The sequence below is a fragment of the Phocoena sinus genome, chromosome 14 (assembly GCF_008692025.1).
Source record: "Phocoena sinus isolate mPhoSin1 chromosome 14, mPhoSin1.pri, whole genome shotgun sequence".
NCBI classification, from domain to species: Eukaryota; Metazoa; Chordata; class Mammalia; order Artiodactyla; family Phocoenidae; genus Phocoena; species Phocoena sinus.
The window spans coordinates 62,182,392-62,208,554 of NC_045776.1; the positions used below are offsets into that span (position 1 = coordinate 62,182,392).

A 26,163-nucleotide genomic window follows, 5' to 3' on the forward strand; every position below is an offset into this window, starting at 1 on the left:
CCTAGGAGTAGAATTGCAGGGTCATAGTACAGACATCATGCTTAGCTTTATTGGACTCTACCCAACAGGTTTTCCAAGTTCCAGTTGTCCCACTTTTCACCAACACTCAGTAGTGTCACGTAGTGGTATCTTATTGTGGCTTTAGTTTTCATTTTACTGATTCTTAATGACATTGAGCACTTTTCATATGCTTATTGGCCTTTGTCCTCTTGTGAAATATCTGTTCAAGTTTTGCCCATTTTTATATTGGGTAGACTATCTTTTTTGTATTGACTTGTTGGTTTTTAAAATATCTTTATTCTGGATATGAATCCTTTGTTGAATGTATCATATTGTGAGGATATATTTGGTGAAAAGAAGCTCTTAATTTTAATATACAATTTACCAATGTTCTCCTTTATAGTTGGCATATTTTGTTTAAGAAGTCTTTGCATATTCCAACCAAGATCATGAAGATGTTCTTCTGTGTTTTCTTCTAAAATCTTTTTTGTTTTAACTTTCACTTTTAAATCAGAAATCTTACTGAATTTATTTTTGTTAATAAATTTATTTTTGTTAATATTTTGTTAATAGGATTTAAGGTAGAAGTTTTCTCTTACGGATTTCCAGTTGTCCCAGCATTATTTATTGAGAAAAACCATCCTTCTCTTACACCTTTGTCATGTAAAAGGTGATCATATATGTGTGAATTTGTTTCTGGACTCTATTCTGTTTCACTGATCAGTTCGTTTTTCCTTGTACCAGTACCACACCATTTTAATTGTATCTTTATAATGGATCTTATCAATAATAGAATACAAGGATAGCTTTAGCTTGCTAATTGAGTTAATTGAGCAAAGTGGAGAGTGGTACATGATGAATGCATAGAGAGAGGTAGGAGTGGGAGAAATCTGTTATTCTAAAGTCAGTAGAAAGCCACAAGAGGATTATATGAATGAGGTCATTTATTCTATGTTTTTAAAAGATAGCCCTGATCCAGCAAGGATACAGAAGACTTGGAACAACCCTATCAACCAACTTAAACTAAATGTCATCTATAGAACACTTCGCCCAACAACAGCAAAATGTACATTCTTCTTAGGTGTACATGAAATATTCTCCAGAATAGACCATAGAACTAATATCAATACAATTAAAACCATACAAAGTATTTTTACTACCACAGTAGAATTTAATTAGAAGTCAACAGCAGAAGAAAATTTGGGAAATCCACAAATATTTGGAAATTAAACCAAAAAAGATTTTAATAACCTGTAGGTCAAAGAAGAAATCACAAGGAAGATCGGAAAATATTTTGCACTGAATGAAAATCAAAACACATCAGGATGTATGGGATGAAGCCAAAGCATTGCTCAGAGGAATATTTTTGGCTGTAAACACCTATATTGGGAAAGAAAACAAAGATCTCAAGTCAATAACCTAAGATTCCACTTAAATAATGAGGGGGTGGGAGAACTAAACCCAAAGTAAGAAGGATGGAAATAAAGATTAGAGGGGAAAATAAATGAAATAGAAAACAGAGAGACAATAGAGAATATCAGTGAAATAAATCCTTTATAAAGATCAACAAAATTGACACACTTGACCAAGAAAAAAAGAAAAGACAAGTTACCAAAATGAGGAATGAAGGGAATTTACTATCAAATTTACAATATATAAATGGATTATAAGGGAATAATATGAACAATTTTATGTCAACAAATCAGACAAGTGAAATGGACCAATTCCTACAAAGACAAAAGGACCCCAAATACTGAAACACTCAAAAGAATTAGAGAATCTGAATAGTAAAGAACTTGAATTAATACTTTAAAATCTTCCACAAAGAAAAACTCAGGCCCAGATGACTTCACTGGTGATTTCTATCAAATATTTAAAGAAGAAATAATGCCAGTCCTTCACAAACTCTTACAGAAAACAAAGGAGGGACTACCCTGGTGGTCCAGTGGTTAAGACTCTGAGCTCACAATGCAGGGGGCCTGGGTTCGATACCTGGTCAGGGAACTAGATCCCACATGCTGCAACGAAGATCCTGCATGCCACAACTAAGATCTGGTGGAGCCAAATAAATAAATAAATATTTTTTATAAAAAGAACACAGAGGAGGAGGGAATACTTCCCAGCTCATTCTTTGAGGCCAGTATTTCCCTGATACCACCCAAAGCCAGGAAAAGACATCACAAGAAAAGAAAACTACAGACCAATATCTCTTATGAATATAGAGATTAAAATCCTCAACAAAATACTAGCAAACAGAATCTAGCAGCATATAAAAAGGATTATACACCATGATTAAGTAGGATTTATTCCAGTGATGCAAGGAAGGTTTAATATCTGAAAATCAATATAACACCATTAATAGAATAAAGGAGAAAACAGCATGAAAATTTCAATAAAGTATTTTAAATCCAACATCCCTTCATGATAAAACTCTCAACAAACTTGGGATAGAAGGGAAACTTCACTGTGATCAAAAAGGCATCTACAAAAACCTACAGCTAACATCATGCTTGTTGAAAGAATATTGAGAATAAGGCACTGATGTCCACTCTTGCTACTTAGGTTCTAGCCAGTGTAATCATGCAAGAAAAAGAAATAAAAGGCGTTCAGATTGGAAAAGAATAAGTGAAACTGTCTTACTTGCAGGTAACTATATATAGAAAATTCTAAAAACTCCATCAAAAAACTATGAGTTCAGCGAAGTTACATAATACATGATCAATGTACAAAAAACAGTTATATTTCTAGGTGCTAGTACTGAACAATTCAAAAATGATCTTAAGAAAAAAAATAATAAAATGCCTAGGAATAAATCTAACAAAAAAGTATAAGTTTTGTACACTGAAAACTATAAAATATTGCTGAGGGAAATTAAAGATCTAAGTAGGGCTTCCCTGGTGATGCAGTGATTGAGAGTCCGCCTGCCGATGCAGGGGACACGGGTTCGTGCCGCGGTCTGGGAAGATCCCACATGTTGTGGAGCGGCTGGGCCCGTGAGCCATGGCCGCTGAGCCTGCGCGTCCGGAGCCTGTGCTCCGCAACGGGAGAGGCCACAACAGTGAGAGGCCCGCGTACCGAAACAAACAAACAAACAAAAACAAATAGTACACATGGAACTGGGACTTGAACTCAATGACGTGAATTTTGAATCATTCTCTTACCTCTCATGACTGTGCTTTTCTATCTGTAAAAGGAAGTTCTTGCCACTTCTAGACATATTCTATGAATTTAGTTGATGAACATTTTAGCTTTATTGGTATTGGGACAATTTTCAATGTGTCCAACACTCTTGGGTTGGATATCATCAAAGAATCAGGAGAAAGGGAGCAGGAGAAAAGTTTCAGCGCTCTTCAGCAAGGGCTGCAAGGGGTCCTGCTTAAAGTCTGTATGACATCACAGTCTTGTTCAACAAACTCCAGACTGCTAGAACCTGTAGAAAATTGAAAAGGATTAAGTAAGGACAGATAAAATGAAGACTTTTAACAGATTTTAAGCTCATGGGATTTGTTATCTCAGATATAGTATAGCTTCTACTGACATAAAACTTTCTTAAAAAAATTAAATTAGGTACATTTATTAATATCCTAATGGAAACAAGGGACACTTACTGTTCTGAAGGGTATTCTTAATCTTTTGTGGGTCCTCCTGCCCTCTGCCCTCCTTATTTTCAGAGTTCTGAGGAACATGGTCAAAGTCTAACCTGAGACATTTGGGGATGTGACAAAAGATGTGCTTTCTCTGCACAAGGGTATATAGGTATTTAGGGGCTCTTAACATACTATCAAAATTTTTAATTGTAATACAGACTACACTTATGTGGATAAAGAAACATATATGTAGGGCTTCCCTGGTGGCGCAGTGGTTAAGAATCCACCTGCCAACGCAGAAGATGGGGGTTCGAGCCCTGGTCCGGAAAGATCCCACATTCCGCGGAGCAACTAAGCCCGCGAGCCACGGCTACTGAGCCTGCGCTCTAGAGCCAGCAAGCCGCAACTACTCCACGCGCCCGGAGCCCGTGCTCCGCAACAAGAGAAGCCACCACAATGAGAAGCCCACGCACTGCAAAGAAGAGTAGCCCCCACTCGCTGCAACTTGAGAAAGCCCACGTGCAGCAACAAAGACCCAACACAGCCAAAAATACATAAAAATAAAATAAATTTTTAAAAAGAGAAACATATATGTAGATTTGCAAAGAGGAGTTAACTGGATTCTTTTTTCAGCAATACTTTGCAAATAATAGATCTTAAATGTACAACACATGTTGGCAAAATAAATAACAGTTGTTTGCTGTTTCTTCAATGATCATATTGTAATGTCAATGGGAGATTGTCACCCTGAGTGTGAGAATTTCTAGCTACAAACTGTTGCATGTGTAGCAAATAGGGATCTGCACAAAATAGATTTTAAAAATCACTAAATATACGTAAAGGAGTAGCCAACTAAATATTCCATGTATAATTTCTCCTCCTTTATTTTAAAGGGAATATTTATGGAACCCACATATCTGTTTATTTTTTTGGCCGCAGTGCACAGCTTGCAGGATCTTACTTCCCAGACCAGGGATCGAACCTAGGCCCTGGCAGGGAAAGCCCTGAGCGCTAACCACTAGACAGCCAGGGAATTCCCTCAAAACCACATATCTTAAATCTGTATTTTTTGGTACTGTTCTCATTTTTCATAAAATTCACTAGAGGTCATTTGTGAAATATAAATTAAATTATATCATTATAGGTAATTTCAAATATGTAAAAGTATAATTCACAATAAGTTGTTTGTCAAACAATATATTTTAGCTTTGTAAATATGACCATGGTTGGTATACTACATATCAATCTTCATTTGAAGTTTGCAAAGATAGCCCAACTGTTAAAAATCTATTAATGTGATATACCACCTTAAGAAATTAAAGGAGGAAAAACTGATCATCTGATAGATGCTGAAAAAGCATTAAATAAAATTCAACATTGATTAGTGATTAAAAATTACTGTTAAGAAACTAGGCAGAAAAAGAACATTATTAACTTGATGAAAGGTAATTTTCAAAAAGTAAACTTATTGGTGAAATTTTTAAAAGCATTTCTATTAAAGTGAAGAAAAGCGTAAGGAATCCCTCAATCTTTTCTTCTTTTTGCCTTTGTCCTGGAGGTTCTGCCAGAGAAATAAGAGGAGGAAAAGGGTATCATCATTCATTAGGTGAGAGGGAAGGACCAAAGAAGGATTTCTAGAGAATGGAGGACCAGAAGACACACTGTGGGTTTCACCTTCAAGCTGTGTCACAGGCTTTCTGGACACCTGCCCACAGCTGCCTTCCCTTTAACTCTGTGCTTTCTCTTCTGCTTCTTAAGCTCCTGTCCCTCCCCACACCTAATATCCAACCCATCACCCAGCCAGCTGTCCTGCTTGTGGCTTGCTTCTCCTTTCAGCAGCTCAGGGAAAACTCCGAGGGCCAAGAACTGCCTCATCCCGAGACAGCGTCCCTCACTGTGGATCCTGAGCATTTCAGCTCCATGCACCTGCAGACCTGGCCTCTTTCTCTCTTCCATCTCAGCAAGGACTTAGGATCAGAATTTGCTTCCTCTTTAAGCTTTATCTTTAGCTATTAAAAACATATGAACTTGCAATTTATGCTTCCTTTACCCTACTTGGGATGTTGCTTTTCGATATCTGGCATCTTTCCTGTGGATGATGGTAAGATGAAGTTCTCCAGTGATGTTATCTGCCTCTCAGACTCATCTGTGGAATGAGTTTAAGTGTTTTTCATCACTCCCTGGCTTGGGTCTCAATAATAGCACTGTCTTGAAGTATTGTTTTGGTCTTGGTTTCCCCCATAGTCCAAAAACATGGTGAACACACACACTCTTGACTTAGTCCACAAAATGCATATTGGGGCTTGGGACGTCTTTTCATTTACTTCTGTGTTTGGACAGATACACAAGGATTGATTATATTTTCTACAAGCTTCACAGTTTTCCTCTGACCTTTGTTTATTCCTACGTAGGAACCAAATGGATTAAATTTTTACTTCCTCCTTTGAAATTTATTCTCCTAAAGCTTGAGGAGTTTTAACCAGGAAAATACTTTAAGGCCAGTGGGATACTGAGTTAGCAAAGAAGACTAACGGAGAAGGTTTCTTTATTATTGGAAACTCAACACTGGTTATTTGACGTTTATAATGTGCATCCTGCCTGCTTCCAGAAAGATCTGAGATGGCATACAATAAAGCAGGCAGGCAGAAGGGAAAGCAGGCAGGCAGGGATTCTGTGTGGCAGTCTGGGACAGGCAAATTCAGCTGCAGCAACTTAATGGCACCTTTGGCTTACAAAGGCCCTGTAGTTTATACACTGAGTACTTGTCCTAGTACTTTGGAAAGGCCACCCCAGTGATAGACTAGCTAGATATCTATAGAAGAACAACTTCTTCCTCAGCCCAGAGTTCTCATATGTGTATTGCTGTATGTGCTTTGTATCTTGTCTTTCTTTTTAATAAATATTTTGTCTCTCTAGCTATAGAAATTGTACCTACAGCAAGGCACAAGGAACTGAGCTATTACAACACAAGTCAGTGAGATTCTCCTCGTGTGCTTTAGGGAAGGAAAGGACAGTTGGAGCATTAGTATTGTTGGTATGTCACGTTACTCTGTCCCTTGACAGTATTTCCTCATGACTCCTAAAATCAGGGACCAATAATTCTACTGGTACCTGTTGCAGAAGGTCATCTTTTTGAATGCATCCCTGAGCTCTGGGTTCCGGAAGGCATATATGAAGGGGTCAATGACGGCGTTACACATGATCAACACACCGTTCACCTGGAAGAGGGACATGTAGCAGGCACAGTAGGGGTCAGCTGGGCAGAATGTCATCAAGAGGACATGAAGGACAAAGGGCGCCCAACAGAAAATGAAGACCCCGAGCAGAACAGTCAGTGTGACAGCCCCTCTCATGTTGGCTCTGGGAAGCATGGAGGTCCTCCTGGCGTGGGAGCGGGCCAGCAGGAACATGTGCAGGTAGAGGCACAGGATGAAGGCCAGCATCAGCGGGAACAGCGCTGTGAAGGCGATCACCGTAGGGACGTGATGGGAAAAGGTCACGATGGTGATGCCGCTGCCCATGCAGCACGTCCAGATGACCATCAGGACGACAAGGGCACGGCGCGGGGTCACGATGCGGTGGTACCTCAGAGCGTGGAAGATTGTGATGTAGCGGTCAGCGGCGATCACAGACAGGCTGCAAATTGAGCCAAGGAGGGAGAGGATGAACAGGGAGTCCACCACGTCGTCTGCTGTGGTTTCAAAACTGCCTTGAGGCTCGAGGTAACCCATGTTTCTGAACATGATCAGGATGTTTTCCAAGATCTTGTACAGGCTGCCCAGCATATCGGAAATAGCCAAGCTGCAGATGAAAAAGTACATGGGCGACTGAAGATTCTTATTCTTGATCACAGTCAGAAGGACCATCAGATTCTCCAAAACCCCAACAATGGATATTGTGAAAAATATCTCTTCTGGCAAAACCACAGGAGGACAGTCTGAATTATTTCTTGCTGTACTGTTGATGCTTTCATACAGGTTGATAATGTGTTTCATCTCTCCTGCACGTGGTTAAGACAGGGATGTTACTGGGACTTGACAGAAAATTTGATTGATTCTTTAGAATCTTTTCTTCTCTGTAGTTCTTGCTGAAGACCTGAGGTGAAAACCACACAGTCACCTAAAAAAGTGTATGTAGGAATATCAGTTGCAAAATAGATCACAAAATAAAAACAAGCCATGTTAGCTTTGAGGAAGCTCTATTGCCTCTGCAAAATATAATGGTGGAATATTTAAATAAAACAATTTACTGGACCCTCATCTTTTTAAAAATCTTTCCTAAATATATTTTTATTTTTAATTGAAGTATAGTTGATTTACAATGTTTTGTTAGTTTCAGGTGTACAGCAAAATGATTCAGTTATATATATGTGTGTATATATATATATTATTTTTCATATTCTTTTGTTTATTTTCTATATAGTAACATATACCTGTTAATCCCAAACTCCTTTTATTCCTCCCTGCTTTCCCCTTTGGTCACCGTAAGTTTCTTTTCTATGTCTGTGAGCCTGTTTCTGTTTTGTAAGTTCATTTATATCATGTTTTTAGATTCCACATATAAATGATATCATATTTGTCTTCCTCTGTCTGACTTACTTCACTTTGTATGATAATCTCTAGTTCCATCCACATTGCCGCAAATGACATTATTTCATTCTTTTTTATGGCTGAGTAATATTCCATTGTATATATATATATACCACATCTTTTTTATCCATTCATCTGTTGATGGACACTTAGGTTGCTTCCATGTCTTGGCTATTATAAATAGTGCTGCTATGAATATTGGGGTGCATGTATCTTTTTGAATGAGAACTTTCATCTTTTCCAGATATATGTGCAGGAGTGGGACTGCTGGATCATATGGCAACTCTATTTATAGTTTTTTAAGGAACCTCCATACTGTTCTCCATAGTGGCTGCACCAATTCCCACCAACAGTGTAGGAGGGTTCCCTTTCCTCCACACCCTCTCTAGCATTTATTATTTGTAGACTTTTTAATGATGGCCATTCTGACTGGTGTGAGGTGATACCTCGTTGTACTTTTGGTTTGCATTTCTCTAATAATTAGTGATGATGAACACTTTTTCATGTGCCTGTTGGCCATCTGTATGTCTCCTTCGGAGAAATATCTATTTAGGCCTTCTGCCTATTTTTTTTTTTTTTAAATATTTATTTATTAACTTTTGGCTGCACTGGGTCTCTGCTCCAGCTGTGGGAATAGGGGGCTACTCTTCACTGCGGTGCGCAGGCTTCTCATTGCGGTGGCCTCCCCCGCTGCAGAGCACGGGCTCCAGGCACGCGGGCCTCAGCAGCTGTGGCACGTGGACTCAGTAGTTGTGGCTCGCGGGCCCCAGAGCACAGGCTCAGTAGCTGTGGCGCACGGGCCCAGTGGCTCCGCGGCATGTGGGATCCTCCCGGACCAGGGCCCGAACCCGTGTCCCCCGCACTGGCAGGCGGACTCCCAACCACTGCGCCACCAGGGAAGCCCCTTCTGCCTATTTTTTGATTCAGTTGTTTGGAGTTTTTTGCTATTTAGTTGTATGAACTGTTCGGATTTTTTTTTTTTTTTTTTTTCTTTTTGGCTGCATTGGGTCTTCGTTGCTGCACATGGGCTTTCTCTAGTTGTGGCGAGCGGGGCCTACTCTTCGCTGTGGTGCGCAGGCTTCTCATTGCAGTGGCTTCTCTTGTTATGAGCACGGGCTCTAGGGTGCGAGGGCTTCAGTAGTTGTGGTGCACGGGCTTAGTTGCTCCGCAGCATGTGGGATCTTCCCAGACCAGGGCTTAAACCTGTGTCTCCTTCATTGGCAGGCGGATTCTTAACCACTGCGCCACCAGGGAAGCCCTGTTCGTATATTTTTGAAATTAAGCCCTTGTTGGTCATATTGTTTGCAAGTATTTTCTCCCATTCTCTAGGTTGTCTTTTCATTTCGTTTATGGTTTCCTTTGCTGTGCAAAAGCTTGTAAGTTTAATTAGGTCCCATTTGTTTATTTTTGCTTTTACTTCTTTTGCCTTAGGAGACTGATCTAAGAAAGCATTGCTACAATTTATGTCAGACAATGTTTTGCCTATGTTCTCTTCTAGGAGTTTTATGGTGTCATGTCTTATATTTAAGTCTTTAAGCCTTTTTGAGTTTATTTTAGTGTATGGTGTGAAGGTGTGTTCTAACTTCATTGATTTACATGCAGCTGTCCAGCTTTTCCAACACCACTTGCTAAAGAGACTGTCTTTTCTCCACTGTTTTCTCCTTTGTCAAAGATTAATTGACTGTAGGTGTGTGGGTTTATTTCTAGGCTCTCTATTCTGTTCCATGGATTCATATATCTGTTTTTGTGCCAATACCACATTTTTGATTACTGTAGCTTTATAGTATTGCCTGAAGTCTGGGAGTGTTATGCCATAAGCTTTGTTCTTTTTCCTCAGGATTGCTTTGGCAATTCTGGGTCTTTTGGGGTTCCATATAAATTTTAGGAATATTTCTCTAGTTCAGTGAAAAATGTCATGGGTAATTTGATAGGGATTGCATTGAATCTGTAGATTGCTTTGGGTAGTATGGCCATTTTAACAATACTAATTCTTCCAATTCAGGAGCATGGGATATCTTTCTATTTCTTTGAATCATCTTTAGTTTCCTTTATCAGTGTTTTATAGTTCTCAGCTTGTAAGTCTTTCACCTCCTTGGTCAGGTTTAGTCCTAGGTATTTTATTTTATTTTGGACACATATTTAAAAGGGGTTTTTTTAAAGTTTCTCTTTCTGATATTTCATTGTTAGTGTAAAAAAATGCAATAGATTTCTGTTTGTTAATCTTGTATCCTGCTACCTTTCTGAATTCACTTATCAGTTCTAATAGTTTTTGTGTGGAGTATTTGGGTTTTCTTTACAGAGTGTCATGTCATCTGCATATAATGACAATTTTACCTCTTCCCTTCCAATTTGGATATTTTTTATTTCTTTTTCTTGTCTAATTGTTGTGGCTAGGATTTCCAATACTATGTTGAATAGGAGTGGTGAGAGAGAGCACCTTTGTCTTGTTCCATAATTTGGTGGGAAGGCTTTCAGCTTTTCACCATTGAGTATTATGTTGGCTGTGGGTTTGTCATAAATAGCTTTTATTATGTTGAGGTATGTACCCTCTATACCCACTTTGGCAAGAGTTTTTCTCATGAATGGATGTTGAATTTTATCAAATGCCTTTTCTGCACCTATTGAGATGATCATGTGGTTTTTGTCTTTTGTTGATGTGGTGTATCACATTAATTGATTTGTGTGTGTCGAGCCATCCTTGTGACCCTTGGGATGAATCCAGCTTGATTGTGGTGTATGATCCTTTTTATGTGTTGTTGGATTCAGTTTGTTAATATTTTGTTGAAGATTTTTGCGTCTGTATTCATCAAAGATATTGGCTTGTAATTTTCTTTTTTGGTAGTCTCTTTGTCTGGTTTTGGTATCAGGGTGATGGTGGCTTCATAGAATGACTTTGGGAGGGTGCCCTCCTCTTCAGTCTCTTGGAAGAGTTTGACAACAATCAGTATAAGTTCTTCTTTGTTTGTTTGGTAGGCTTCCCCAGTGAAAACATCTGGTTCTGGACTTTTGTTTACAGGGAGGTTTTTTTTTTAATTACAGATTTTATTTCACTTCTAGTTATTGGTCTGTTCAAATTATCTATTTCTTGATTCAGTTTTGGTGGGCTGTATGTTTCTAGAAACTTGTCCATTTCTTCTAGGTTGTCCAATTTGTTGGCATATAACTCTTCACAGTATTCTTTTTTGTTTCTTTCTATTTCTGCCATATTTGTTGTTATTTCTCCTCTTTCGTTTGTTATCTTGTTTATTTGGGTCCACTCTTTTCTTCTTGGTGAGCCTGGCCAGAGGCTTGTCAATTTTGTTTATCTTTTCAAAAAACCACCTCTTGGTTTTATTGATCTTTTCTGGTTTTTTGATCTCTATTTTATTTATTTCCTCTCCAATATTTATTATTTCATTTCTTCTGCTGACTTTGGGTTTTGTTTGTTTTTCTTTTTCTAATTCTTTTAGGTGGTTATTTAAGTTGTTTATTTTAGATTTTTATTGTTTTTTGAGGAAGGCCTATATTGCTATGAGCTTCCCTCTTAGGACGGCTTTTACTGCATCCCATAGATTTGGTATGGTTGTGTTTCCATTATCATCTGTCTCAAGGTATTTCTTTATTTCCTCTTTGATTTCATCATTGACCCATTGGTTTTTTGGTAGCATGTTGTTTAGTCTCCATGTAATTTTTTTCCCTCATTTCTGTTTCTGTGGTTGATTTCTAGTTTCATGCTGTTGTGGTCAGAAAAGATGCTTGAAACAATTTCTAGCCTCTTAAATTTGTTGAGGCTTTTTTGTGTCCTAGTATGTCATCTATCCTAGAGAATGTTCCATGTGGACTTGAAAAGAATGTGTATTATGGTTGTTTTTTGTTTTTGTTTTTTGGATGTAGTGTCCTGAAGAGGTCAATTAAGTCTAACTGTTCTATTGTATCCTTTAGGATCTCTGTTGCCTTACTGATTTTCTGACTGGAAGATCTGTCCATTGATGTGGGGTGTTAAAGTGGGGTGGGTGTTAAAGTGGGGTGGATGTTAAAGTCACCTACTATTATTGTATTCCCATCAGTTCCTCCCTTTGTCTGTTAGTATTTTATGTATTTAAGTGCTTCTATATTGGGTGCATATATGTTAATGAGTGTAATATTCTCTGCTTGTATTGATCCTTTTATTATTATATAGTTGGACCCTCATCTTAACTGCTCTGTGAAAACATATTTAGTGGAATTTTGAGCCTAGAGATAAAGATTATCCTGTGCTTCTCCCCTTTCCCTCCTTATCTTTCTCCTGAATCCAATTGCATGTAAAGTGGGTTAGAACAAGTAAAGAAGTAAAGATTCAGAACAGGAAAGCACATGGTCACCCTTCCTCAACTTGAATGTGGTGGCAGGTTCCATGAATTGACAGGATGTTTAGGTCCTTTCTTTCCACTGCTTGTCTTTCTGGGTCACTGCCTGACCCTACAGCTTATGGAAAAGGCAAAGATGTTGATGTACTATTCCCATAGTTGATGGTGCAATATGTGTTTTCACTTCTGTTTCAAAGGGAGAACTCACAGATTTCAGTTCCATATTTTAGGGTAAAAATGTATTTGATTTGGTAATACTGTTTATAAATTTGTTTTCTAATTTGGTGGAGCCATAGACTACTATGGATGCTCAAATGCTATTAAGAAACTACCCCAGGGCTTCCCTGGTGGCACAGTGGTTAAGAATCCACCTGCCAACGCAGGGGACACGGGTTTGAGCCCTGGTCCTGGCAGATCCCACATGCCACGGAGGAACTAAGCCCGTGCACCGCAACTACTGAAGCCCGCGTGCCATGCTCCGCAATAAGAGAAGCCACTTCAATGAGAAGCCCGCACACCGCAACGAAGACCCAACGCAGCCAAAAATAAAAATAAATAAAATAAAGTTAAAAAAGATAAAATAAAAAGAAACTACCCCAGTTTAACATTCAATATAAGAGGTAAAGTTAAATTATTCTTCATAATAGGAGAATATAATGGGTGTTTTAAAAGTTTTGGCTATTTCTTTAAAAAAAGGAATGTGTCTGGTAAACATTAAAAGCAAAACAACATTAACTATTTATAAGATCTTTAGCAGAAAATGAAAACAATCCAGTTTGTGCTCTTTATCACCTAACAAAATATTATAACTTCATTTTTCAGATTCTATGGGAAAAAAGTACCAAATGGGCGATTCTTTTCCGAATTAATAGTGGAACTCTTACATTCCTTGAGACAGCAACCATCTTTACTTTTCCCACTTGTCTCTGAAAATGCCTTTTAGACCACTGAGGTCTGGACTTCAGTGAGAGCTGAATCATGGCTTCAATGCCACTGCCAGGGAGGGTGGTGCTCCCCAGAGTGCTTTCAGTTGGTGAAAACAATTGCTAAAATGATGGCCAAACAAAGCATTTTAGAAAATGACACCAAAAATTATTATCCCGCAATAAAGAGAGAATCAATGTATTCTTAAACCAGCAGGTGTTTTGGTTTTGATTGTGTTTTTTTCTTTTTCTTTTTGCTTCCTGCTGATTCTGGCCTTGCTATGAGTGTGAGGTTGTCAACTGATTGGCTCTTGTGCACACCCCCAAGGAGGTCACACTCAGTGTGGAGCTTGACGGTGGCCAAGTCTTGGTTTGTAGAGTGATCTTTTACATTTCAGTCCTTCTTATATTATTTTTCACCTCCAGGATTAATTCCTTATCTGAAGACCAAGCTCTTTGATCTTAAACGTCAGTAACCAGAGTCTAGAAGGCTCCATCTCTGTCTATGGTGTTGCCCTGGGGGTCATTGAGGGGGAAGGGGCATGATGGAGGAGGACCAGAATCTGACACAGCAACAACTTTTGTTCACTCATTTGGCTTGAGGGGTAGGTTTTGGGCACAAAGAAGAGAATTGGGAGCAACAATAATCACATAAGGACCACAAAAAGCAAAACTGACTTCTGGTTTTGGGCTGGGTCTCGAGGAACACGAGTCACCAGAGTTAATGGCATCACAGGGCAAATGAATGTGGCTCCAACACCTGTTACACGGCATAACTGGGCCGATGTTGTTTGCAAAAGCCAAGGGAGCACGGGCAACTGTAAAATGAGATTTTTATACTGATTATTGTCTTTGACCAGAAAATGTAAAATATCTAATTTTCATATTTTTGCAGGGCTCTAAGAGAAAGGAGAAGGCTTTATTATTTGTTATTAAATTCCTGTTATGTGCCAACTGGTACAATGCCACATGCTGTGCATGGCATCTTATTTTAATCCTCTTGTCAACAGTACAAGGTAGTCTTATTTTCCCCAATTTGCATCTGAGGAATTGAGGCAGAAAGGCCAAGATACTGGCCTGAAGTTCCATAAGCTATAAGAGGCAGAGTTGGAATTTAAATCAAGGTCTTTTTGGCTCCAGAGATGAGTATCTGCTAAAAGAAATCACTTAATCTTAGTGCTTCTATAAATATTTATCGGATAAGGAATTTTTATTAGCTTTAGTAGAAATGAAAATAAAATAACTTAAAAACCTTAAACCTGTACATATGACCAAGTCAGTATTGTTTTTCCAATTCTCTCTCAAAGATTATTAAAGAAATTCAGAGAAGAGCAAGGCCCTGCAATCCCCTCCTTTAGTTGAGAAGGGAGAGTGATGGCACGAGGCCTTGAGTAGAAGGGCTGCAGGCATCCTGGAGATGGCGGGCAGTTTGGGAGGCTCCCCTGAACCTTTCTGGAGACAAGTCAGCAACACTGTGCCCGTGTTCTCTGTGCTCCTGGGGGTTGTTGTATGGCTCTTTGGGAGAACAGCTGGGAAGGAGGGTAACATGGCTTATTTTTCTGTTGAGTGGATAAGTGGTTTTTGTTATAGGGCTTCCAGGCTTTTCCAGCTGATGGAGTTTTAGAACCTAGGCTTCAGAGAGAGCCAGTGAGGAACTGAGGTCTGGGTTCCCAGGAAAGGTTTTTCCCAGAAACTTTTCAAACCCCCTCCTCTTGGGTTTTTAGGGAGGCTTCATTACACAGGCACAGTTGATTGAATCACTGGCCATTGGTGATTGACTCAACCTCCAGCCCCTCAGGGGTGGACTTGGGTTCCCTTGCAACCAGTCCCCATCCTTAGGTTATCAGCTTTCTAAAAGTCACCTCATTAACATAACAGAAGACAACTTGATTGTTCTCCCCACTTAGAGAATTCCAGCTGTCTTGTGAGCTCTGTGCCAGAAAAGAGGAGGAAGACCAAATGCATGTCTCTTATTATAAATCACAATGCCACAGGGCTGCTGTCTGCATCCCAGGTCTGTGCTGCCCTCTCTCCCTGTTTTCACTAGATGCATGTAACATTTTTATTTCATTTTTGAATAGGTACTGCAGTCATATATATTTATATACGTATATTTGTGTATGTGTAGATATGCATAAATAGTAAAACGTCTTCCTCCCAACCCTCTATCCTGTGTGCCATTACCACTCCTCAAAGAGGTGATCAATCTTCTGGAGTTTCTTTATGCCCATAAAAGAAAATAGGAGTATGTGCATCTTCTCCCGGGTATTAGTTAGGGTGAAGGGGAGAGGCAACAAGAGCAACAGGGGAGCCTTCAGGCTGGGAGGCAGGTCTGGCTCCTGGGCGCAAATAAGAGGAAGAAAGGGGGAGTCTCAGACCACAGCACAGATCTGGGAAGTTTTGACCTGGCCAGTGGGGAGTCCTTGAGCCAGCTGCCAATTAGAAGAATCCTAGCTCCAACAGAAATAGACTGTGCCCAGTCATGGACTGGAGGCAGCCTGGAGGAAATAGGACCTCAGCAGGAACATGGTGGGATCCAGACACAGAGCGCTGGACACCAGTCAGCCCTACTTCCCACAGCAGATCTGAAAGGCCCATTTCCATGGCCAGCATGATCCCCTGCCCTTTGTGTTCAACAGTCAGTGTATTGTACATAGTGTTTTGTACCTTGTTTCATCTTGGAGACTTTCCACAAAGTAGATGGATCACTTTCTCATTCTTTCTCCTCCTCCTCCTTCTTCCTTTTTTAAAAAACCACTACATGGTATTCCATTGGGTGGATATGTCCTGAGTTATTTAATCTGTGTGTATTGATAGTCACTTGGGTTGTTTCAGACATTTTGCTGTATAAAGAATGCTGTAATGAGTAATCATGTAAGTATATAATTTCTCATATGCATAATGAATTAGATAAGTTCACAGAAAAGGAATTGTTGAGTGAAAGTGTATATGCATCACTGGTCTTCATAGATATTGTCAAACTGCCTTCCAGAGGGGTTGTGTCAATTTACATCCTCACCAGCAGAGCACTTTCCCCCCATAGCCTCCTCAATACAGGGTTATCAAACATTTCGATCATTGCCAACAAAACACCTGGTAGGTGTTGGTCTACATACTAGCCATGCATGTTGTTACCTCCCTCTGTGTTACTCTGATATCCCATCTCGGGCAGACTCTCCACCGCTGTTGTGCTCTCAGGGCATTTGAGACTTTCTGATCTTACCTCCTACTTCTGTCTCAGTGCCGACAAACACACCAGACCCAGCCTCCCTCGACATGTGGCTGAAAGAGCCACCCAGCATTTCCTGTTTGGGTACAAACTGTCCTTATAACTGATTTCTGTTTCTTGGTCTTAGATTCAAAAACAGAAGAAAAAGAGTGGAAAAAATGAGTAGTGAAATAAGCTAAATATGATCCAGTAAAAAAAGAAAAGATGAAAAATAGGGGGGAGGGGGAAGGGTGAGCTGGGACAAAGTGAGAGAGTGGCATGGACATATATACACTACCAAATGTAAAATAGATAGCTAGTGGGAAGCAGCCACATAGCACGGGGAGATCAGCTTGGTGCTTTGTGACCACCTAGAAGGGTGGGATAGGGAGGGTGGGAGGGAGGGAGACACAAGAGGGAAGAGATATGGGGATAAATGAATATATATAGCTGATTCACTTTGTTATAAAGCAGAAACTAACACACCATTGTAAAGCAATTATACTCCAATAAGATGTTAAATTAAAAAAAGAAAGAAAGAAAGAAAAATAGGAAACAACAGTAAAGTCTTAAAAACCAACATGCAGGGACAGGTTAGGTTTTACATAAATTTAAAGTAGCTGAATGGTAGACTTTGTCTTGAATGGACCAGTTTACCTTAGTGTCGGGTTGTAGGGGGTCAGTGTCCTCTGGCATGTTCTAAGTGTTTTGAATATTACTCTGATTGCATGTTAAGATGAAGCCCACTGAAATGTTGGAAGCCACTCTTCTGAAGAGTTATTTGGATTTTCACCAGAGCTTAGTGGCTCTGGCTGAAACTTAAACCATGGAGGGTGAAGCACAGGAATGGGGCAGGGTAGAGGATGTGGGTTGATCCGGGAGCTTACTGCTTCCCCTCGAGCAGACTCCCCAACCTCCCTGCTGCCCATCACCCAACTCCACTCAGCACTGGCACTCCTGGCAGGAGTCTGTGTGATGGTTGGAATGTGTGTAACCTGTCAGCTGTCTTGCCAAGGCACTTGCCCGCTCGCCCCAAGGAGCTGAGCACCTGCCAGTCCACACCTTCAATCCCAGGTGTTTGACTTGAATAGGCAGAACACTTTAAAGGACTTCTCATAAAAGTAATTGAACAAGTGAACAAATTGAAAAGATTCTGCTTGTTGTGAGGGACTTTGTAAGTGATGGGAATCTTCAGTCTGTGTGGTGGGTACCCCTTTCCCCTGGTACCTTTCTACTTCAGTGACTGTGCCTTTTTTCTTCATTTGCATTGTATAATGTAACTGGAGAAAAATCAATACTCAGTTAATTAGTTGTGTGTATAAAACTCAAAACCCCCTATTTTGTTAGTAATTCAATTGAGTTTTCCCTGGCCAGCGAGACAACACATTTATATCAAACTCCAAAGTACATAAAAATGGTAAGGACAGCCAAGTGACAGTTGAGACTAGGTGAGATTACTGTTACCTTAAAGGGGAGGAGGGGGAAGCAAAAGCTATGATAATTAATATAAAGCCCCCTTTTTTCAACTGATGGGAAAGACAAGCAAAAAATATCTCTTAGTGAAAACATTCTCAGCAGCATACCTGACAAGCTTAGGTGTCTCCAAGGCCCTTCTGCTTCAGCAACTCAATTCTGCTGCTCATTGTAAATATTGATAGGGCTCTAAAGTAAAGTTAGCAAATCAAGGAGCTTCAACATGGAAGTTCTCTACGCTTCAGGTGATTCTAAGGGAAGAAAATGCACACTGGGAAAGAATCACTTCTCTGACTTTTAGTAACAGTCCCAGCATTCTTCAGATTCCTCACTACCCCACACACCGCAGTGTAACATGCATCACTTTGGGCCATCTGTCAATCATACAAATAAATTAATTCCAGAAGGCTGCAAAGAATTAAACCAAGTAATAAATCAGGCTAAGCCTTCACAAACCACTCCACAGCAATCAACAGTCTTCATGTCTAAAAAGCATCAGCTCAGTGTCAGTGGAAAGGCTGAATCATTGAAGTGGAGAGGCTGAGTTTGTAGGATATTTAGATCTGCCAACTTGTTTAACTATATTCCAGAGAAATGGTGCACTTTTCTGGCAAGAGAGCTAGATATGTTCATAAGAATATAGTTGAAGACGCTCACCAGAGAAATAATCATCGAAATCAAGAAAAAGCATCAAAGAAATAGATATCTTTAAGCCTTGTCATATTCAGCTCCCCCGCATGCACATGGGGACAAGACTACTTAGTTCAGAGCTCTTGCGTTACGTTTGGGTTATATACGACACTACATGTAAATTACCCAGCCCAGAGCCAGGCATGCAGTGTGGGCTCCATAAAGGAGTTCTCATTGTCTACAGAATAAAATCCATTTTTAAAGCACTTGGCATTTACGGCTGTCTACAATCTGTCCCAGGCTAACGTTTTTTTGCCATGTTTCCCGGTATTCTATGTAGAACCCACCTTCCAGCCCAGTTTTCTTATCATCTCTAGGAAGCTTAGCACATTTTTGCTTCAACATTTTTACTACTGTCTTCCCTCTAGAATTCCGCAATCTCTCCTCTAAATCCTACTTTTGTTTTAGCCCCAAGTCAAGAACAAACGTCTAGAGTGTCTCTGCCTACCACTCAACCCAGGTGGCCTTTCTGCTCTCATGTCCTGAAACGTGTTTTGTTCTTGCCTTGCATTTGTCATGTGGCACCCTGTGCCTATTTGAAAGGTCAGCTTCCAGTGTTTGTGCTGTGTCTCCTGAGCAGCAGGTAACCCCCTGGGTCGGGGGCTGGCAGGTTCTCCCTCCTCCTCTCTGATCCACTTCAGTAACTCACTGAAGTGCCCAGTAACTATTTTGATGTGTTAGAATGTGAACATCATCAATTGAATAATCAACAGTTTGTGTTTCTAGAAAGATATGTTTGGGGGAGGTATATAAAATGTGCAAGAAACAGAGTTAGTGGTTTTATTTTTTCATTGGCAGACCAAATTTCAGTTAGAATTTTGTGGGAAAATGAGTGCTTCTGCTAGAGTTTAATTTTTTGGTTTCCTCTTATTTGAAGTAGCGCCTGTAAAATGAACAGCCTCACTCTCCTTGTAGAAAAGGTGAGGGACCAGCTCCCCTAGAGTCCAGGAAAACAGCTTTATCTGCAGGAGCACGTGCCTGGCCAAAGTTTTCCTGGGCAGTAAAAACAGAAAATAATGAGACTTTTTGTGCAGGAGAGAAAGGAAGAGGGTTTTTAGAAGGAAAGGGGCAAGTGACTAGCCTTTGTCAGTAGAAAGGAGTTGAAATCAGATGTCTTACTTGTTGAAAGAAAAATTGCCCAGCATCTGGGAATGTTTACTCAGGAAGAGAAAGAGACAGTGGACGGTCCTTCTCTAGGAAGAGAGAGGTGAATGTCAAATCCAGTTTTGTCCCAGAGCTCCGGGGTGGCTAGTACTCCGGGGGCTGCTGTGATGGGGTTGAAGTGCTGAGGACCTCGGGCGGTGGTCCGACAGTCCTGGGAAGCAGGCTCCGCCCTGGTTGTCCTGGGAACCACGCCCACCAGGACCAGCACCTCTGCGAGCAGGTGGAGCAGTTCCCAACAGCGGCACCAAGTGGCAGTGAGGAGTCCAGACAGTACTAGATGGACCAATGCCAGGCTCACTGTTCAGTTTAGAGTCCGTAAACCACTGGGGTTTTAGAACATTCAGGATAGGAGGCAGCCCAGAGGAAGATACTGGCCTTTTTTCCCTACATAGCAGGCTGGTGCTTGAACATTTAGTTCAAATATCAAGAGATGCGACTATTTTTACCATTACTTTGTGGAGCAACCCATACTGGTTACATGAGGTCTATATTAAAATATGAGATATTCAGGATAAAAAGCACTGCATCATTCTAATGAGTAAAAGGAAATATATACTGTGATCAAAAAGTATAAGCCCGATATTATCAATGTAATTTCAGATTCCTGGGGTTCCATTTGGTTCGAATCAAAAGGTAGGCAGGTGAGTTGAGAAAGGCTTCTCCTAGAAGCAGGTCAGCCCCCTCCTTCACTTGGTACCAAGTTCTTTTCATACAGGAGAAAATACTGATAGTTGGCTGGAGTGAAAGTTGGAGGAGGAAAAGAGAAATACATGGTTAAAGCAAACAGTTTTCTATTAACATTGGAGCCTAACTGACCAATGACACTTCAGAGAAATAAAAATTGATGAAAAGATGAAAAAAAAGTTAGAAATGAAGGTATTGTGAAAGATCATAATCACAGATGATTTATTTAAGTTTCAATAAATATAAATTGCTCAAAATCCAGGTACAAAGTTTCGTTAAATTTAGGTGTCTAAAAATGTGTCATCACTAAAATGTGTCATCACTAAAAATCTGAGGATCCTAGTCACACACTCTAACCCAATAGAAGGTGACAGAGAGAGTTCCACTGTCACACTCTACCTTTAGGACCTACAAACCTGACTGAGCTGACTCAGTGGCTCTAAACAAATCATCAATGATACGAACAAAGATGTACATACAATGATGCTCACTGTGTGTACCTGTTAATGATAATAGTGGGAAACTGAAAAACCATACATATAACTGGTGACTGAGGATTGGTTAAATAAATTCTGGGAGGCCCATGATGTAGACCACTACTCTATGGTTAAAATCATGGTTCAGTGGTGCAGAGTATATATACACTCATGCAAAGGCATAGAAAAATCTCTGAAAGACATATGTCCAATTTTAATTGGGTGATGGAGCTATGAACATTTTTTTAAAAAAATAAACTTTTTATTTTAGAACAATTTTAGATTCATGGAAAAGTTACAAAGATAGTTTAGAGAGTTACCATACACAGCACACCCAGTTTCCCATATTATTAATGTCTTACATTAGTATGGTACATTAACCACAATGGACGGTACAATATTGACACATTATTACTAGCTAAAACCCATATTTTATTCATATTTCCTTAGTTTTTACCATATGCCCTTTTTCTGTTCATGCCCACATGACATTTAGTCATCTTTACATTGAGCATGTTTCATTATGCTCCTCTTGGCTGTGACAGTTAGACTTCCTCTGTTTTTGATGACTTTGACAGTTTTGAGTACCGGTCAGGCATTTTGTAGAATGTCCTACAGTTGGTATTTGTCTGGTGTTTTTCTCATGCTCAGACTGGGGTTATGGACTTTGGGGGGAGGAAGACCACACGAAGTAAAGTTATATCCTCATTACGTCACATCAAGGGACGTATTGTCAACACGACTTTTCCGGCATCACCCGGCCGAGGTCGTGTCTGTCTAACTTCTCCCCTGCCCATCTGACCTCTTTGAAAGGAGGTCAGTATGCACAGCCCACACCTCAGGAGTAGAGAGCTGTGCCTGCCTCTTGTGAATGGAAGAGCCACGTAAATTATTTGGGAATCTGCATGGGAGATTTGTCTACTGTCTTCCATTTATGATTTGTTCAATCATTGGTATCAGTATGGATACATGGATATTTATTGTATACTTTAGGTTATAATCCAATATTAGTTTATTTATTTTGTTGCTTAAATTGTCCCAACTTTGGCTGTTGGGAGCTCTTGCAGTTGGCACATACCCTTTGAACATACCCTCACCACTGTGATTTTTTGGAACAATTATTTACCTTCTGCGCTGCAAGATGTTCCAGGCTCATCTTGTTATTTTGTGCTATCGTCATGGAATCAGTCATTGTTCCAAGAATCACTGACTCCTTTTATTGGAGAATGGTGTTAAAAACCAAGATCTGAGGGCTAATGTGTATGTTGTTTCTGGGGTGTTGCTGCTCCTTGAGCCCTTTCCACTAACAGAGTAAGGAGACACATGTGTATACACTAAGCCATGTGTGTACACACATCTACAAATACTTCTCTCTCCATCTGTATCTACATGAAGCTAAGTATGAGCTCATCCTGAAGTTTCCAGCTCCAGTCTGTTGCCACGTGGAGACTTCTGACCTCCTCTCCTTGCTTACCTGTAACCTCCTGGCCCAACAGTGAGGAACTCAGCTCCTGCCAGGTGCAGGGCATCATTTAATTGCTGGGTCCAGATGCACACTTCCAGTGGTTTCAGAATTGTTAGACCACATCCCTGTGGTGAACTGTATCAACTAGAGAGCAGGCATGCAATGTGGGCTCCATAAAGGAGTTCTCATTGTTTACAGAATAAAATCCATTTTTAAAGCACTTGGCCTTTGTCTTACAGTCTCTACTCATTTTCAAAGTCACTTATGTCAGCACCTTTCCCCCACCACATGCATTGAGGTTATTTCATGTATTTATGATACAATCAGATTCTTTGGTTGCTTCCATCCTGAGACATTCTAACCTCCTAAATGATTTTTTTTAATTTTGAAAACGTAAGATTTGCACTTTATGCTGTAAATTTCTATAAGTTTTGACAAATGCATGGTGTCATATATTCACTATTACAGTATCATACAGAATAGTATCACCACCCTAAAACTCCCCTTGTACTACATCTATTCAACCTCAGTCCCTTCCCAAACCACTGGTAATATCTTATCTATTTACTGTCTTATAGTTTTCCTTTTCCCAGAACGTCATATAATGGTAATCACACAGCACATGGCCAGACTGGTTGTGTCACTTAGTAATATGAGGTGTTGGATTTTATTCTGTAGACAATGAGAACTCCTTTATGGAGTTTCACCCCTGTCTTTTTTAGGCTTTCTAGCTAAACGATAGTTGAAGGACTTCTTGGTTGTTTCCAAGTTTTGGCAATTATGAATAAAGCTGTTATAAACATCCATGTGCAGATTTTTGTGATGAACATGAGTTTTCAACTCAGGTAAATACCAAGGAGCACAATTGTTGGATCATATGGTAAGAGTCTGTTTAGTTTTGTATTAAACCACCACACTGTCTTCCAAGGTGACTGTACCATTTTGCATTCCCATTAGCAAGAAATGAGAGCTCCTGTTGCTCCACATCTTCACCATAATTTGGTATTGTCAGCATTTTGGATTTTAGCCATTCTAATAAGTATTTAGTGGTATCTCATGGTCATTTTAATTTTCATTTCTCTAATGATAAATGATAAGTATTATTTTTATGTTTATTTACCATCTGTAGATCTCCTTTGGTGAGACATCTATTCATATGTTGTTCATTTTAAAATTGTATTGTTTGTTTTCTTATTGCTGAGTTTAATATTTCTTTGAATATTTTGGAAAAAAAAGTCATTTCCAATATGTATTTTGCAAGTATTTTCTCCCAGCACTATCTGTTGAAAAGTCTATCCTTTTTCCCTTGCATTGCTCTCACACACTTGTTGAAATCAGTTGGCTACATTTGTATGGGTCTGTTTCTGGGCTCTCTATTCTCTTCCATTGATCTTTGTCTATTCTTCTGCCTTGATTTCTGTAGCTATATGGCTTTACCTAAGGCTGTATAGGATTTGTTGTCTCCTGTGCAGGGCCCAAAATGTATGTTTAACATTTTAAATTAATATTTTAACATATAAAAGAGCAAACTCCCCAATACACCAGCACATCCTTAAAATCTGTACTTCAAAAGCAGTCTGATTTTGCCCTGGCTTCTCTTACAATGGTCTCCATGTTAAAGGTCAGAGACGGTGTGGGGTGAGAGGTGTTCTTCAGTGCTCCAGTTAAATATGAGGGGCACATTTTATTCCTGTTCCCTGCTCTCCCACCCGTTTCATAAATAAGAAAACTAAGGCTCAGAGAGGGACTTGCTCAAGGTCACTGAGCTACTGAGTCTGTCTTGCTCCAAGGCCCCCCACGCATCGCTGGCACGTTGCCAAGTGCATGTGGAGCCCTGAGTGTAAATCTTCTTCTGAATTTCTGTATCATTTTAATATCAGCCAGACTTCTTGAGATGACACCCACGCCCTTTACACACCTTCTTGTCTTTCAGCTCTCGGAGCCTCAGGGCCACCTGGCCCCCCCGGCCCAGAGCGCTCCCTCTTGGACCCCCTTCTCTGGGCTGCCTTCCCTAAGCTGCCCCACCTGTGCTCCCGCCACCTGTCCTTACGTCCTGGCCCCGGATGCCACCGCCCAGCACAGATCTGCCAGCATTTTTATGACAAGGCGGACGGATCTCACATGAGGTTAATTAGCCATTAAGTATTCAGGTGGGAAACATGCCTGGAAAACTAATGAGGTGAAGGTAGGTTGGCTTTTCTTTTTACGCTGAGCTGCCTGAGGTTGCCCTGAGGAATGAGAGGGTGATGGTGCTGGAGGGGGACACCCACACCTCCCCCCCTCCCACGAAATCTGGGCCACTGAAAAGCCAAGGTGCTCCGTGGTGTCCCCTCCACTCGCCGGGGGGTGTCCTACCCCATCTGCTGGGGGCCCCCTTCTCTGGGCTCCCACAGCCCCGTGGGGGCTCTTCTCGAGGACTGAGTGTGACCTGCTGTCTCAGCCACAGCGGCTTCGCGGTCGCAGGCCTGGTGCCTCAGTGTGCATGGGCCTTTCCGGTCAGTGCGTGAACCAGTGAGGCTCATGACCAGCCCTCTGCATGCCTGCCCCTCCCAAACCTGTTCAAGGCCCTGCTCTCAGCGTCGGCCTCTTATCACTCTTTCAGTTCTTTCCCCCTTGGCTTTGCATGTGTGCGCATGCATGTATGTACATACAGGTATATGCATGTGTATACGTGTGTGTACATGTGTATGTGTGTGTAAGTGTATGTGTTTGGGAGGAAGATGAGTGGTGGGATCATCTCAAGGCAGCTTAGGGAAATAAAAATAGGAAGAATAGCTGCTTTTGTGAAAAGACTGAGCCCTCCGTTTTGGGGAATACATATTCCCCGTGACAGAGCCAACCAAGCAAAGAGTGAATGTCTCAGGTCTGCAGTGACTGCATGGCTTTCCAAGTGACAACCACTTTGGAGGAGTATGTGATCAGGAATCTGCTTTTAATTCTCATTTATCCTACACCCTGTATTTTTGCCAAGGAAGGCAGAGGACTATTGAACTTGTAGATGAGAAAGGCAGAGTGTTAATTGCCCCAGAACCACAGAAAGTCCACATGTATATGTCGATGGCAGAGATGCTTATGCACCAGTACCAGAATGGAAACAGAAGGTTAATCAGGTAAAAGGGTGACTCTCAGGAGGTAAAAGAAACATGACGTTTTCTGTTCCTAATCCCATTAGGAAAAACCTGCTTGTAGTCCTGAATAGAGCTTGATGATGATGTAGAGACTAAAACTGTAGAGAAGCTAAGAAACTCATCAGAAGGGAAGTTTGCTTTGGTTAGACATACAAGTAAGAGATTTTGTTGTTACAGTTTAATTAGAAAATAATGTACTCCCACAGGAAGATGAAAGACCATAATTTAAAAGATGAGCTATTAGGAATTCTGAATAGAATCTTTTCTCAAGATTTTTCCCTAAGTGTTCTATTTATGATCCCAAAGCCCTTAAGAACCTGAGAAATTAGTAGAAAATGTACTTACTTTCAGCTCTGAAGCAGGAACTTTCTGGCCGAGATGACTGAGAACGAATGAGGTTTGAAAGAAAAGCAAGAGAAGGGCCTTGGGCTGGGACGCACAGAACAAATGC

At 40.5% G+C, this 26,163-nt stretch overlaps 1 protein-coding gene across 4 annotated transcripts; it reads right to left on the reverse strand.

Moving 5' to 3' along the window:
- Positions 1-539: 539 nt before the first annotated feature.
- On the reverse strand, positions 540-26,163 carry MC2R (melanocortin 2 receptor). 4 transcript variants are annotated; one of them, XM_032602606.1, is made up of 3 exons: positions 26,058-26,163; positions 6,699-7,706; positions 540-3,430 (listed from the first exon to the last, which is right to left on the reverse strand). In XM_032602606.1, exons 2-3 carry the CDS (start codon positions 7,580-7,582, stop codon positions 3,424-3,426), a joined length of 891 nt encoding a protein of 296 aa, XP_032458497.1. In that variant the 5' UTR covers positions 7,583-7,706; positions 26,058-26,163; the 3' UTR covers positions 540-3,423. The 4 variants fall into 4 exon arrangements, with proteins under 4 accessions (XP_032458497.1, XP_032458498.1, XP_032458495.1 ...); XM_032602607.1 differs by having other exon boundaries at positions 696-3,430; positions 6,699-7,682; positions 26,058-26,109; XM_032602604.1 differs by lacking the exon at positions 540-3,430 and having other exon boundaries at positions 6,160-7,682; positions 26,058-26,109.

Excerpts from the sequence above, each read along its gene's own strand:
- MC2R (XM_032602604.1), bottom strand. The coding sequence starts at position 7,582 with ATGAAACACATTATCAACCTGTATGAAAGCATCAACAGTACAGCAAGA.